This window comes from Cyprinus carpio, chromosome B23, assembly GCF_018340385.1.
Source record: "Cyprinus carpio isolate SPL01 chromosome B23, ASM1834038v1, whole genome shotgun sequence".
Taxonomy (NCBI): Eukaryota; Metazoa; Chordata; class Actinopteri; order Cypriniformes; family Cyprinidae; genus Cyprinus; species Cyprinus carpio.
The window spans coordinates 17507897-17522956 of record NC_056619.1 but is presented as its reverse complement, the minus strand read 5'-3'; the positions used below and the strand labels follow the sequence as shown (position 1 = coordinate 17522956).

Here is a 15060-nt window from a genome sequence, read left to right as displayed (position 1 = left end):
GATGAATATGTCTAAAAAAGAACTAATAAGTGAGAATACAGAATGAGTTTTCGCATATTCACACACACACACACACACACACACACACACACACACACACACATATATATGTGCTGGTCCAATGCCTGGACCAGCACTGATGTCAACTTAAGTTTACATGATTATCTATACATCATTTTTTGGAAAATCATGTTAAAATGGCTTTTGAAGAATATTTATTTATTTATTTGAAATTCTTAATATTGCATTTTGCCCACAGCAGTTAAAACTACAGAGCTTTCATAAAAGCATTTAAATAACTTACTAAAAATATTATTGGGACAACTAATATTTATATGCATTTTATGTATTTCTGTTACTGTTATTAAGATCTAAGCTATCAGAATTTCAGCTTATTTTGGCCATATAAACATCACAAAACTACACCAAATTGCATATTTTCCCTTGGGACTGTTTTTTCCTCCTTGAATGTGAGCTTTTGTTTATTTTTTTGTCAGGCTTTACATAGCTAATTTTTTTTATATTAGCAACATGAGCAAAAGTATTTTTAATTTTTGAGTATTTTTGAATGGATGACTCACTTGTGACCTTCACTGATATTCTCGGCTCCTTCTTTTAAGCCATTTTATTACAAGCCATGTAAAAAATTTTCACTTTAAGTAAAGCAAAAGTACACTTCTAATAAACAAGGGATGCTTGTCCATTCATGTCTTTAGTGCAAATTTAAAAATATGTATGAGTTTGTTCAAACCCCAAGCAATACTAATATTGATGCTTGTCTTCACCACCACTGTTGTTTGCATTTAGTTAAGGGTACACGTTGCTCTGAATGCATGCAGCATTTGCAGTAAACTTTCAGTTGTTTATCTATTCATGCTTCTAGTTCGTGTGATAGAACACAAGTTTAAGTAGGCTTGAGAATGATTAGAACTCCGCTGGGCCAAAATAGCACTGGAGAGGTAATTGCACAAGGCTGGAGAGACCCTACGGTCCCCGTTGATAGAAGACAACAAGAGTAACTTTGAGATCAGATGCATAATGCATAAGAACCTAATGACTGTAAATCATGATGCCTGAGCTTACTTGACTTTTAAACAAACACAGCTGCATTAACACCAATGGCTTTATGAAAATGAAACAAGTAACTCTGGGTAAGTAACTCATCATTTCATTCTTTGACTACAGAAAATAATTATGAATCAATGTAAAATAATTCATAATATAGCATACCCTCTGTTGTCTTTTGTTTTTAGAAAACTACCATAGCTTTCATTAAACTATATTATATAAAGCAAATTCATTAAGTGACCTCTATCCACTAGAAATTATAGTTCCTGAAATGTAAACTGACAAAATGCTAACCGTACACTGCATTCAGAACCAGAACTATTCAGTAAGATTTTTTTTAAATGTAACTTAATAAATATACTTTAAATTGCATTTTGTGATCAACTGTTTTACCGTATTTTATTTTTGTATATTTATATATTTTATTGCATCCTGCATATTGAATCCCAACTCGAGAACCTTTCCCGATTCCAACACCCCCGCCCCCCATCTCTCTACCACTTCACTTCCTGTCAGCTCTGATCTGTCCTATCAGAATAACGTCAAAAATGCCAAAAATTGTGTGCCTCTAGTTTATTTATATATCACATTTAAAAACAGCAAAGGCCAACCAAAATTATGCACAAAAAAGATTAATAAAACAACAACAGAAAAAATAGTCTATGACTGTCACATGCAAAGCTGTTATGGTAAAGATAATTTGGTCAATAATAAATTCATATCAAATCAAAGTCAAACATTTCAACACTGTTCAACTGTTTTTTGACATGATGTCTTCAATCCATGAAAGATAATTGCTCACTTTAGTATAAACCCCATAATACCCAGGCTGGGCACATCCGTGACCCCATGACACAATACCGCCTATGAACCAACTTTTACTCTGTGTGTCAAAAAACGCATAGGGCCCTCCACTGTCCCCCTGGCAGGAGTCTTTTCCTCCATCAGCAGTCCCAGCACAAATCATGTTCTCTGTCACTACAAGTTTCCCTTTAGCTGTCTCTGTGGCGTCATATTTAGCCTTACAAGCCTCAAAATCAGTGACGGGTAAAAGTACGTACTGGAGATTATTGCTATGTAACGCAGGTCTGTTTACATTTGATACACCCCATCCAGACACCTTCCCGACGTCATTAGCCTTCAAAACAAACCGCTCTTCTATCCCAGGCAAACACACAGGCATGACAGCTTTACTGACAGGTACCTTATACTCCAGTTTAATCAGGGCAATGTCATGGTTGAAGTTAATATTATCGTGATGGTACTGAGGGTGAATGAAGATTTTCTGTGGAATGCCAATTATAGCCTCTGTGTCTTGTTGTTTGACTAAGCCCATCTTCAGCTGCAGGTTGGAAGTATCTGTGTAGCTTTTCAGAACATGAGCAGCAGTGAGGACCCAGTTGTCTGAAAGAAGAGAAGCTCCACCGATGAACCGATGGCCCACTCGTATCATGACCTGCCATGGAATCTCGTTCTTTTCTGCATTCTCCCCGCCAATCACCTTGGACAGCTTGATCTCAGGCTGGCCGCAAACTGAAACACAGCAAACACCAAATCAGTTTTTACAGTGTTTTTTTTTTGTATTCTCACATATGACATTGAAAATCTAACAAAGATATGACACTGATATAAACTACAAGTTAAAAAATTGGACACATCTGCTCATTTTTGAAATTATTGCTATTTTCCACATTTTAGAATAACCAAACCAATGGATCTCAACCTTTTTAGACAATTTTCAAAGGCCTTATTAAGACTTGCCCCAGCTGCTTTACTGGATTTATAAAACTTTAATCACAATTTCTGCCCAGTAAAATATTTTAGAGCTTGGCACTGCTACAAAAATGCATATTCATTAAAAAAAATGCTCATAGAGTTAAGATTTTAATCATTTACATGACTTATTCAAATAACACTTTACAATTAGCCTTCCTCATATATCCAGGTTTTCCAAGACTGTGGTGGGGATCCTGGTTCTTCACAGACAAAAAATGTAGAAATGAAATGAAATGAAAGTAAATTAATCTTAATAACACGAATGGGAATACTGAATTGGGTTGTAACAAAAAAAAATTAAATTAAAAATAATCCTATATTTGAGTCTTAGTCACCCCACTTTAGATTACAGCTCTACACACTCTCAGGATTTAAAAAATTTCAAAACTTTTCTGAACATACAATTTTTGTTTTGTAAAGAAATTCAAATGTAGGTACAATTTATATTTTGTCTACAGAACTCATCTGAGCAGCAGTTTTTTAAGATCATGAAAAATAGTCAAATGTGTCTATACGTTTGACAGTAGTGTATAAAAAACATGGTAGTGTAGTGTAAATAAAACTGATCAACTATATGAATTAAACTCACTGGGTGAACATATCTGGAGTATTTTTCCACCCAGCGCATCTCTCCAGTAGCCGTCATGTGCACAGGTATACACTCCTGATTTCAGAGAGAAAAAAGATTAAGGCTCCTCCATACTGTAAACCTCCAGTGATGATGGATCTGTTGTACAATGTATTGCTATTCAAACACTACAACTTGCCCATTACCATTTGTTCCTTCCTTCAGCGTGTAGAATTCATTGCATGAATACTTGAGCACAGATTTATATGTGGTTGTGGTGAATTTCATACTTGCATTACACACTTCTACAGGATCTCCACAATCAACAACTGCAAAAGAGGGATATTTGGTCATTGACACAGTTTATAGACACAACAAATGACAATGTTGGTGAAACCTAAGCATATCAGTATTTTACCTTGAATGTCTGGTCAATTCTGTAAAATTCTGTTTACTGTTAATTATTGTTACTTTCATTTTGAGTTGAATGTATTATTCTTTTTTCTTTTTTTTAAGTCTTTCTATTATTTCTGTTTGTTCTTTCCTCACATTTTAACACTTTTATCCTTGTACACTAAAAGATATGGGAGCTTTTTATGTTGATCATTGCATTGAAAATGTTCAGTTGGTTCAACTAAAATACGTTCAATTCATGTAATTTAACTGAACCAAAACTGAGAATTTGCAATGCAGCATGTCAACATAAAATTTTGATTTTTGACCTCCAAACTATTTTAAAAGTGTCCTATCAGACCTATCAGTTGTTTTTGCATACTCCTGTATTTTTATGAATATTTAATTTAAATAAATACATACATACATAATTCAGTAAGAAAAATTATTTCTCTAAAAAGTAGTCACATAATTTTGTTTCTGAAGTATTGTTTTTAATTTACTTGCATGATTAGGTTTTTCATGCAAAAATGAAGAAATTTATTATTATTATTATTGTAGTATTAAGCTTTACTTTGTCATAAATTTTACCAAATGCATTTTTTTTCATGGAAAACTGCTAATTCTATATGTATTTAAAATATGCTTTCCGTTATAAGTTTCATCCCTATTTCATCACAGAATAATTTTCTGAGTTTGCAGTAAGACTTTCACTCACTTCATCTTGAAATATCACCTCAGGTTTGAAAACGTACCTCCTCTTTGGTACGTAAGTAAACCCCCATTGATGATTATACACACTTCATGCTTATCTGGAATTGTTGAACAACTTACTGTTGCAGCGAGGCATCGGTCCATTCCAAAATCCACCCTTCAGGCATGTGGCTTGATAAAAGGGCAAAACGTCTTCCCCCTAAAGATGCAAAAAGTCACTTTTAAGACCATAAATAACATACCAAGCCTCTTTTCTTAAATCTTCGAGAAAGTTAAAGGTTACCAGAATTAATTCATAGCCCAGATCACACGTGACATTGAAAGTGTCCGTCATGATGTACTGAGACTTCTGGGGCTGAATACGTCCGTGTTGAGGAGCCACAGGGTTTGGACATGGCTGCGCTATGAGAGCAGTGAGCACCAGTAATGAAAACACATGCTGGAAAACTTGTCATTTAAATGTTATTCTTACTGCATCATGTATAAAATGTCTTTACAGACAGCCATCAGATCTGAATCCCTGCTCCAAAACATTTATTTTTTTCGGTAGCTTTCACATTATTTGTCATTTTATACTAGTTTTTGCACAGTGCTTTATAGGAGTAGGCGGGTGCTAAAAAGCTTTATTTAACTTGTTGAGATTCTCTGATTGGTGGAGATTTCTTTGCAGAAAAATGTGTAATGCAGTTTTTCTTAGTTTTTACTTATCAAATAACAGAAGAGAAAAGGGTGTTGTAACTACCTGTGCTGGTATACTTGATCTTCCAGCCTTTGTTTTTCCCCGAGCGGTCTGAGCGGAAGGTCACATGCACTTTGTGAGTTCCTGTCTCTATTTTTCTTGGTGGGGTCTTGCCACAAAATGGGCCATACTCTCTTCCACCTGCAGTGATCTTAAACAAAACAGTTTGAATTGTCAGTGTATACAAATGGCAACAGATAAACAAGTCTCTTGGGAGGTGGGAGGGTAAGGAGAAATAATAGGCAGTTGTGGAGGCCATGAGAGAGCATACATTATGTATTCAACAGCCTTCAGGTCAGTGATTAGTGGAGTAGTCTGACGCTTAACACCAGTGCTGAGGGGGAAAAAAAGCTAAACTGAAAGACTGCAGTTATAACAAGCTGTTAAACGCCACAAAAAGGCATTGGATTTAGCCATTAAGATCAAATGAGCTTTGATGCAGAGCATAAAAATTAGTGCTGAAAGTAAACACTCTTAAACACTTATCATGCTTATTTTCATGGAGAGCCAGTGTGTAAACCACTCTAAAATCAATATTTCTTAACACCCAACAAGGACACTAGAAGGCATATTATATCTCTCTTCAAACAGTACATGTACTGTAAACAATCTTCCTTAAGCTATAGAATATAGCTAAGTATATATATATATATAAATATATATATAAAAATCTGGGTATTTTTATGACGGGTCACAAAAATCACACTATTAAAAAAATTGTTAAAAATAGCAAATCTTTAGCATGAATATTTCTCAGACGTAACAAAAAAAAAGCATGGGAACATATTGTATTTAATTATGTTAACTGTATTAAACAACCATTCTTAACAATTGTCTTATAAACTGTAAATATTAACAGTATTATATCTATTTTTGAAAACCATTTTAACATTTTAAACAGAAAAGGTGAAAAGCACTTGTCCTGCATGCTATCCCAAAGGTCAGAAATTATTATTTTAGGTCCACGCAGCTGCCTTTAACAATTAATTTAAATTGACTCACAAAAATCATAAAAGATTTTTTTTTACACATATTCCACAACACATCAGAGTTTTGACACTTTTCAGGCATGTTCATGGCCCTAAATGAGAAAAGGTCTCAAAATGTCAAGAAAAACATCATAGGTTAGCCAGTATTTTCGATGACTCAAACTGATCCACTACATAACATACAGATAGTTTGAAAAATTCTGTCATTCATGTTGTCCCAAAACACTGGAATGTGAACTGTTCCATATAATCTAAACAAAACCATGTAATGTGTGTCTTTAAATTCTTCTCATAAAGCTTGGTTAACTCTTCAATCCCTATTTTTTTCAGGCAGAGGTATAGAGTGTTCCCAAAGGATCCCATTAAAGTGACGCACACACATACTATTATGGCTGTTGTTTAAAGTTTGAACTACTATCCTAAGTGGAGTGCTGTCAGTGCTTGTTGATTGTGAAATAACCAACCTTGAGGATGTCATAAGGGCAGTGGATTTCAGGATGAGTCTCCACATCAAATATGTCCTGGAAGTCAAGGGTCACTTGGAAGCCTTCCATCAAACTGATAGTGTAATCACACTGGCTCATCTTGGGGTAAACACTCGGGTACTCTGGACTGCTCAGTTCCCCCGACCTCTCCTGAAACACCTGCCCACTACACTTAGCTACAGTGGGGGAAAAAACGCATTTTCACACCCACTGGGAATTGTCAAAAGCGCACACACACATATGTTTAACAGACAACTATCCATGCCACATTTAACACTGAGGGCTGCAGGAAATTGCAACATTGATTTGGGATGCTCAGAAGTAAATAAACCTTTCCACCTGTAAAATGGCCAGATAAATGGCTTTTCAGAGTGACATTTATGAACAGTTACAAACATTAGATATGTGGCAATTTTGGCAACTTTGGCAAATACAAACTTTTTACAGCTAAAAACAGTTGTCAGATAGAAATAGTCACTGCAGTGCAATTTTCAGGTAGTAAATTCAGGTTGCTATTATTTTAGCATTTATGCTGTTGACATGAATGAGTGATTTGTGAAAAGCCACAGCAAATAAATGAACATATTTTTGATTATATTCACTGCATGCTATTACCAACTAAACTGTGTATTATAAGATGTATTTAGGACTCATGCTTTGATAAATTTTTGATTCAAAAATCTATTGGTAGTTAATTAAATTTCAGATAGAATAACAAGACATACATATTCAATCATGCCTGTTTATTTGTGAGCACAGCACTTCAATAAACATAGGAATAGTTCACCCCATCATAAAAATTCCATCATCAACATCCGGTTGCTCCAAACATATTTAACTGACTTTCTTTCACGGAACACAAAAGAAGAAATTTTGAAAACTTTCTTGTTTGCTCTTTTCCATGCCATTAAAATGAATAGGGATTGGAGCTTTTAAGCTTTAGATATTTATTTTTGCATTTATACATTTGGCAGATGCTTTTATCAAAAGCAACTTACACTGGATTAAAGGTACATGTTTAATTAGTTCTTGTTTTCCCTGAGAATTGAACCCATGACCTTTGTGTTGTTAGCACAATGCTCTACTGTTTAAACTACAGGATGGCTTTAAAGGATGCAAAAGTACAGTAAAAGTTTCAAAATAATAATTTATTATAAAAACAACATTTACTAAAACACTATTATTCATGGCAACTCTTCACATACACCAAAGCAAATTCATGAAAGAAGCAGTTATGGCTGATTCAGGAACAAATGAATCTCTCGATTTCAATCTTTTAAACAAATCAGCTGATTCAGTCTGAATGAATCACTCAAGAAGTGGCTCATTGACACAATGATCCAAAAGTGGCAGTTCTCAAATAAACAGGAAGATTTTCTGTGAATATTTCTCACACAAAGCTATCAAATGACTTCAGAAGACTTGGAATAGCACATGAATCACATTTAGATCAAATGTATCCTTTTGTGTTCCACCAAAGAGACAAAGTCATACAGGTTTGAACATTGAGGTTGAGTAAATAATGACAGAATTTTTATTTTTGGCCAAACTATTAATTTAATAAATGGACCCCAACAAGTGCAGACGCTACAAATAATTGCGATAAATGGGGAATTTCAGCTGAGAAGGGCAAAGGTCTACTAATTCATATGATTAAATGATTCAGACACAAGTCATTGTTTCTGCCTTCCCTTCTGCGCAATATGATGTGATGTCGCAAAGAAAAACAATTAAGAGGCATGTCTAGGCTGGTAATTGTGATTAATTACCCACCATTAGCACAGCATACAGCTTGAAACAGGTATCAATTTTCAACTGATCCCTATAATACTGTTCCCTCAGGAACCAATGGTAATTAACCTGGACTAGCATAGAGTGACAGAGATCAATTGTTTTATACAGGCAGACTAGCGAGATGCTGCCCACTGTATCATCAGTCTATTGCAGAAGCACACTTCAGGCTAAAGCCAGTTAGCGCTGTCCAGAACCGTAGTAAACATTAGCAGTTTAAATGAGAGGAGGTTTTATGGACTAATCCATTTCTGCCAAAAGTTTTCACAACCTGAGGGGAAGTCGAAAATGTACATTTGTCTATTCGAAACCCTACACAAACCTTGCTTATATCGAAAAATGCCATGCAGTTAGTTGCAGCCACCCTATCAATGATATAACAAACCTCTATTTGGTGATTCCATTTCCTGCTCGATTATAGGCTATGCTAGCTCAATCAAGAGCTGTTGACAGGGCTGATAGATAGTGTGTGGTGAGCCGTGGCTGCCCAGCCTGCTGCTGTGACCGCCGTTTCAACAGGTCTGTAATGCCCAGAGTCACTACTGGAGCATAAATCAGTATTGAGCTGTATGACAATATTTCCTTAAAATATTATGGTTTGTTAAAAACATACACAGCTAGAAGTCATACTTCTTCAGAACAAACATGTTAGATATTATAGATAATGTATTATTATAGATAAGATTACAGACAAAGAGACAGTATGTTGCTCATATATGCATTTGTTACTGGATATAGATCAAGATCAGTGATAACTGAATTAAATTGTGATTATAATAATCTGTTTTATTTTTAAAGCGCTTTTACAAAAGCGTAAGGTCACCTCATGAAGATTATGCTTTAAAAATTCTCATGTTTTTCTAAATCCTTCTCATTTCCTTTGTTCTGTGCAACACCCAATAGATATATATTTTTAAATCCATACAATGAAAGTATATGGAGTCCAATGTTGTTTTTATTGTATGCACATTGAAACAGTTTTTAAAGTTCTTCTTTTGTGTTTTGTGAAATAAAGTCACACAAGTTCGGCACAAAATGAGGGTGATTAAATGATGACAATATTGTGAACTATGCCTTTAAGAGAGCATTTAGTTTCACAATCAAAGAGCTTTTATGAATCAGGTAACCAGTAATAGAATCTATGCACAATCACTTTTGTGTTTAGCTTCATTGGCCACCACAATTTCTGATGCAGCACAAGGAAACATGGAAACTGTGAGAAAATTAACACAAAATTAAATCTTGAAATGTGACAAGACAGGACAAAAACAACTCTAAAGGTATTTAAAGCTCTTGCTTAAATGTCACGGTTTAATATACTATATAATAACATAATGTAATTATTTGTGATAGCTAACAGAAATATGATGGAAATAGTTTGCTACTACCACAGTTTACTATGTGCGAATACAACAAATACATAGGCAGTCAACATGCATAGAATCCATTTATGGTCTATCAAAAAACAATTTTTACTGTCTCTCAGTGTTTAACATGCTATTTATTGTGCATTACTTGTAACTAGCTTTTTTTGTGAAAATAAACATGTATGACATATTACATAATGTCCAATACATTTTATAATCAATGAATAGAAAATCTACAGGCCAGGGGTTTCATCTGTTCTGGTATCTGGTATCTTACCAGGGCAGTGTCTTTTATCAGCGTGGAGTTGGTATCCCAGTCTGCAAGTGCAGTAAAAGCCCCCCACATAATTATGGCAATTATGGTCACACATAGGCTCTCCATCCACAGTGCTCAGGCACTCATCAATGTCTATAAAGAGTAAAAAGAGGCCGTTTAGCAACTGTTCTCACTTATATGGATTTGGGCTTCCACTAAGCTCAACACATCTATGATAAAATGGTATATATATATATATATATATATATGTATATATATATATATATATATATATATATATACTGTATCTCACATCTATTTCAGTTTAGAATATACAATATTACAAACATTATAAAAAGTAAAAATTCGATTTTTTAAATATGATATAAATTTTTTTTGATTTTATATCAAGTTTCAACCTAAGCCTTTACAGCAAGAGGTGACAGCAAAAGAGAGGAACAATCATGCCGTGAGAGAGACAGTCATGCTGTAAATCTATTGTTTCCATCACCTTCGGTGGAAAAAAATGCCTGGAAGCCTGTGAATCGGTCCTCGTTGGAGTAATCTGATCTGAAGAGCACGGACATAGTGTTGGCGGCAGAATAGATGATGGTGTTTTTGGGCGCATCACCATAATTTTTCTCTGCTTCACCACAGAACCGGACTGTGTCATTTCCTTCTGAAAACACCTGGAAAGTTTCAGCAAGTAGTAATTATTACAAGCACAAATTGGTATCCTGTATTTCATATAACATGCATGCAAGGAACTTCATTAGGAACTATGCAGCAGTCATATTGTGCGTTTCATTTCATGATAGAGAGGTTAAATCAAATGTTTAACATGAGTATTCTGATATAATCTGGCATATGGTGCAGTTTAATGATAAAGCTCTAATCTTAAAATTACATACCAAATTTTCAAACTTATGGATCAAGAAAATATACATATTTACATAAACAATGCAAGCTGATTTCATAGGGGGAATTATTTTAATCTGAAAAGGACTGAACATTACTAATAAGGTTAAACCTTGTTGACATTTCAGTCAATCATCTAACAGATTCCTGATTGAAGTCTGACTTGGAATTGCATGGGCAAAGAAGGCATTCAAGTTTTTCTCATTTAAAACTGCAGTTCTCTTCATTCAATTCCAATCTCCCAACTTCTTTTTAAAGTACATTTATTAAAAGTAATTATTTAAATTTATTAAAGTACATCTAATTAAATTATAAAATTATAATTAAATTATAGAAATACTGTAAATTTTGTAAACACACCATAAAGAAATTATTTTCCCACAGTATGAATATAATAGAAGCTTGAAGGCACTGATTGCAGATTCACTTATGATTTCGTTGAATTACTAACCGAGATATCCCAAAAATATGAAGTCTAATCTAGAACCGTAACTCATGCACTTTGATATGTATATTTCCCCCATAAAATTACCCCATGTTTTAAGCATCGTTGAAGATATGAATCTAACCTGTACGTAGTCATATTCGCAGCGATGAGAAGGCTCTAGGCTAAAATATGTGAAGTAGAGGCGTAATCTGTGTCCCTCTGGTCCTGTGATATTCCATACCATACGCTGATTGTTAGGATAGACATTTGGGAAGTTTGGTGAGGTGAAGCTTCCAAATAGTCCTTTCAGCTGTAAGCCAAATGCTAATGGAAGCAGGGTGACGAATGCCAAAGATACTCTAAAACAGCGGCAAAACAAAAAGGTGATAAGGTATTGAAGCTTTCACAATCCCAACACATTAAACCGAAACATGAGGGGAACTGTTCCCACTCCACAGTGAACACATTTGAACAATTTGCATACCTGTTCATTATTCCAGAACGCCACAGACTTCAGTTCATCTCACAAAAAAATGTCCTAATCACCTCTGCAGAACTCTAATGTCCTCCAGGTTAATGACCTAGACGAATAAATGGGTCTGTGCAAACATAACACTGAACAGCAACAGTGCTTCTGATTCACTCTGTTTTGATTTTATCTACTCTGTCAAATGTCAGTATCAACTATTGAATTAAAGACATATCAGTAGAGAAGTTAACCTTTGTCATCCTGCTTGACATCTCCTTTATCCTCTTTAAAACTAGATTTACTCCTGGCATTTATGTTAACTATAAAAATGAGAAAATCACAACAGTAATCAATAATTAAAACTTTTGAAAAATCAGAATGAACTTACAGTAATGAAAAGTAACTGACAGCAAATGAACTTTTGCAATGTGTCCTTCTGACCAGTCGTCAATAATTGATTTTTTTTTGTGTGTATGTGTTTGTGTGTACATGCAGGTACAACTTTGGTTTGTAGAAAAAAAAAATCCTACTAACAAACTTTCTTTATAGCTTTCAAAGGTTTTCAAAAGTGTATGTTTATTTAAATATACAGAGGGGTCCAAAGTCTGATACCACATGAAAAAAGCAACTTAAAAAAAATAAAATTAAAGATTTTAAAAATGGTTAAACAAAGGCCTCTAATCAGATAAATCAGGTAAGTGTGTAAGTGCATGTGTAAAATGTATTTTAATTATTTAATTGAGCTTTTCACTCAAATTACTATGCTAATATATATATATATATATATATATATATATATATATATATATATATATATATATATACATAAATGTATAATATAATTTATTATATATAATATATATACATTTATTATATATTATATTATATATATTATATTATATAAATGGAAATTTTATATATATATATATTATATATGTATTATATATATATATAAAGAAATTTGCACAATATAATTTTTACTATAATGATCTCAGACCTCAATGTACATTTGGATATTGATAAACAAATTTATCACAGAGAATCATTGTAATATTACAAACTTAACAGGCAACCACAATCCAGTAACACTGAGATGAAAGGATATTCATAAGGACATGAATAATCATGGCTAGATACACCCCCCCACACACACACACGCACACTCAAAAAAAAAAAAAAACCTTATCCTAACTGCTGAAAATGGACCAAAATTAATATTATAAAATAATTTTCTTGACACCAATAGTTGATCACTTTTGGGTGTGTTGTGATAATGACTAAGAGATGTAACATTGCAAATGTATGAAACGCAAAAGTAGAATAGTCAAACTAATATGGAAAAGTATTAACAGCTCTATGACATTTTCAGACATACTGTATGAACTGTGATGTACCACAGGCAGATGTTTGTGATGAAAAAACAACAGGTGACACTGAAAGCCTGTCGCCGTCGCATGTGCCAATTACCTTGAGAGCAGAATTCATTTGAAATGTCTTTGTAATGCTACAGTCCCTTTCATTTAAGCCTTTTGGCATAGAATGAGATGGTTATTTAATGATTTTAAAAAAAGAGTGAGAAAAAGAGAGAGAAAGAGAAAGTGGGTGAGCAAGGGAGAGAGAGACAGAATGAATAAAGCGACAAATGTTCCATAAGCAAGCTTATAATAGACCCCTCATTTCCAATACACTACGCTGGTAATGCTTGATGTATGAGGAGATTACAATAATTATCCTCATAAACGACAATGGTAATTTCCAGCTGCACATACCCATGCTGATTGTGGCTGTCAGGTGTAATGCGCTGACCTCTGTCATCATGCCTGCTTGAGAGGTCACAGGTTGTTAGGACACAGCTGAAATGATCCTTAAAGAAGAAACAATCATTCACACTGGCTTATCAAACCCTCTTGAGTACTCTGACTGGAAACCTCTGAAGGCATCTGGGTATCTGCATTTTTTAAAGAAAAAGATTTGTATCATTCAAATTCAAAAAAAAAAAAGAAAATAAAATATTAAATTAAATTGTTGTTTGTTTTTTTTTTGCTTTCTTTTCTTTTTTTTTTTTTTTTCAAAAGAACCATAAATTGGACAAAAAAAAACAAACAAAACAAAAACAAAGTGGATTAAAATTATTTAATGCAAGAATTAATATTCAATTAAAATATATTTCCATAAGAAGACGTTTTCACTTGGATATATATATACAGGTCCTTCTCAAAAAATTAGCATATTGTGAAAAAGTTCATTATTTTCCATAATGTAATGATAAAAATTAAACTTTCATATATTTTAGATTCATTGCACACCAACTGAAATATTTCAGGTCTTTTATTGTTTTAATACTGATGATTTTGGCATACAGCTCATGAAAACCCAAAATTCCTATCTCAAAAAATTAGCATATTTCATCCGACCAATAAAAGAAAAGTATTTTTAATACAAAAAAAGTCAACCTTCAAATAATTATGTTCAGTTATGCACTCAATACTTGGTCGGGAATCCTTTTGCAGAAATGACTGCTTCAATGCGGCGTGGCATGGAGGCAATCAGCCTGTGGCACTGCTGAGGTGTTATGGAGGCCCAGGATGCTTCGATAGCGGCCTTAAGCTCATCCAGAGTGTTGGGTCTTGCGTCTCTCAACTTTCTCTTCACAATATCCCACAGATTCTCTATGGGGTTCAGGTCAGGAGAGTTGGCAGGGCAATTGAGCACAGTAATACCATGGTCAGTAAACCATTTACCAGTGGTTTTGGCACTGTGAGCAGGTGCCAGGTCGTGCTGAAAAACGAAATCTTCATCTCCATAAAGCTTTTCAGCAGATGGAAGCATGAAGTGCTCCAAAATCTCCTGATAGCTAGCTGCATTGACCCTGCCCTTGATAAAACACAGTGGACCAACACCAGCAGCTGACATGGCACCCAAGACCGTCACTGACTGTGGGTACTTGACACTGGACTTCAGGCATTTTGGCATTTCCTTCTCCCCAGTCTTCCTCCAGACCCTGAGACCTTGATTTCCGAATGACATGCAAAATTTGCTTTCATCAGAAAAAAGTACTTTGGACCACTGAGCAACAGTCCAGTGCTGCTTCTCTGTAGCC

General features: G+C 34.3%; 1 protein-coding gene across 1 annotated transcript; it reads right to left on the bottom strand.

The window, feature by feature from the left end:
• Positions 1–1626: 1626 nt before the first annotated feature.
• masp2 (MBL associated serine protease 2) lies at positions 1627–12134 on the bottom strand. The gene is made up of 11 exons (XM_042750669.1): positions 11976–12134; positions 11634–11850; positions 10658–10835; positions 10168–10299; positions 6712–6908; positions 5262–5409; positions 4803–4921; positions 4640–4718; positions 3619–3741; positions 3434–3508; positions 1627–2601 (listed from the first exon to the last, which is right to left on the bottom strand). The coding sequence occupies exons 1-11, from the start codon at positions 11981–11983 to the stop codon at positions 1820–1822; spliced, it is 2058 nt and encodes a 685-aa protein (XP_042606603.1). The 5' UTR covers positions 11984–12134; the 3' UTR covers positions 1627–1819.
• Positions 12135–15060: the final 2926 nt, after the last annotated feature.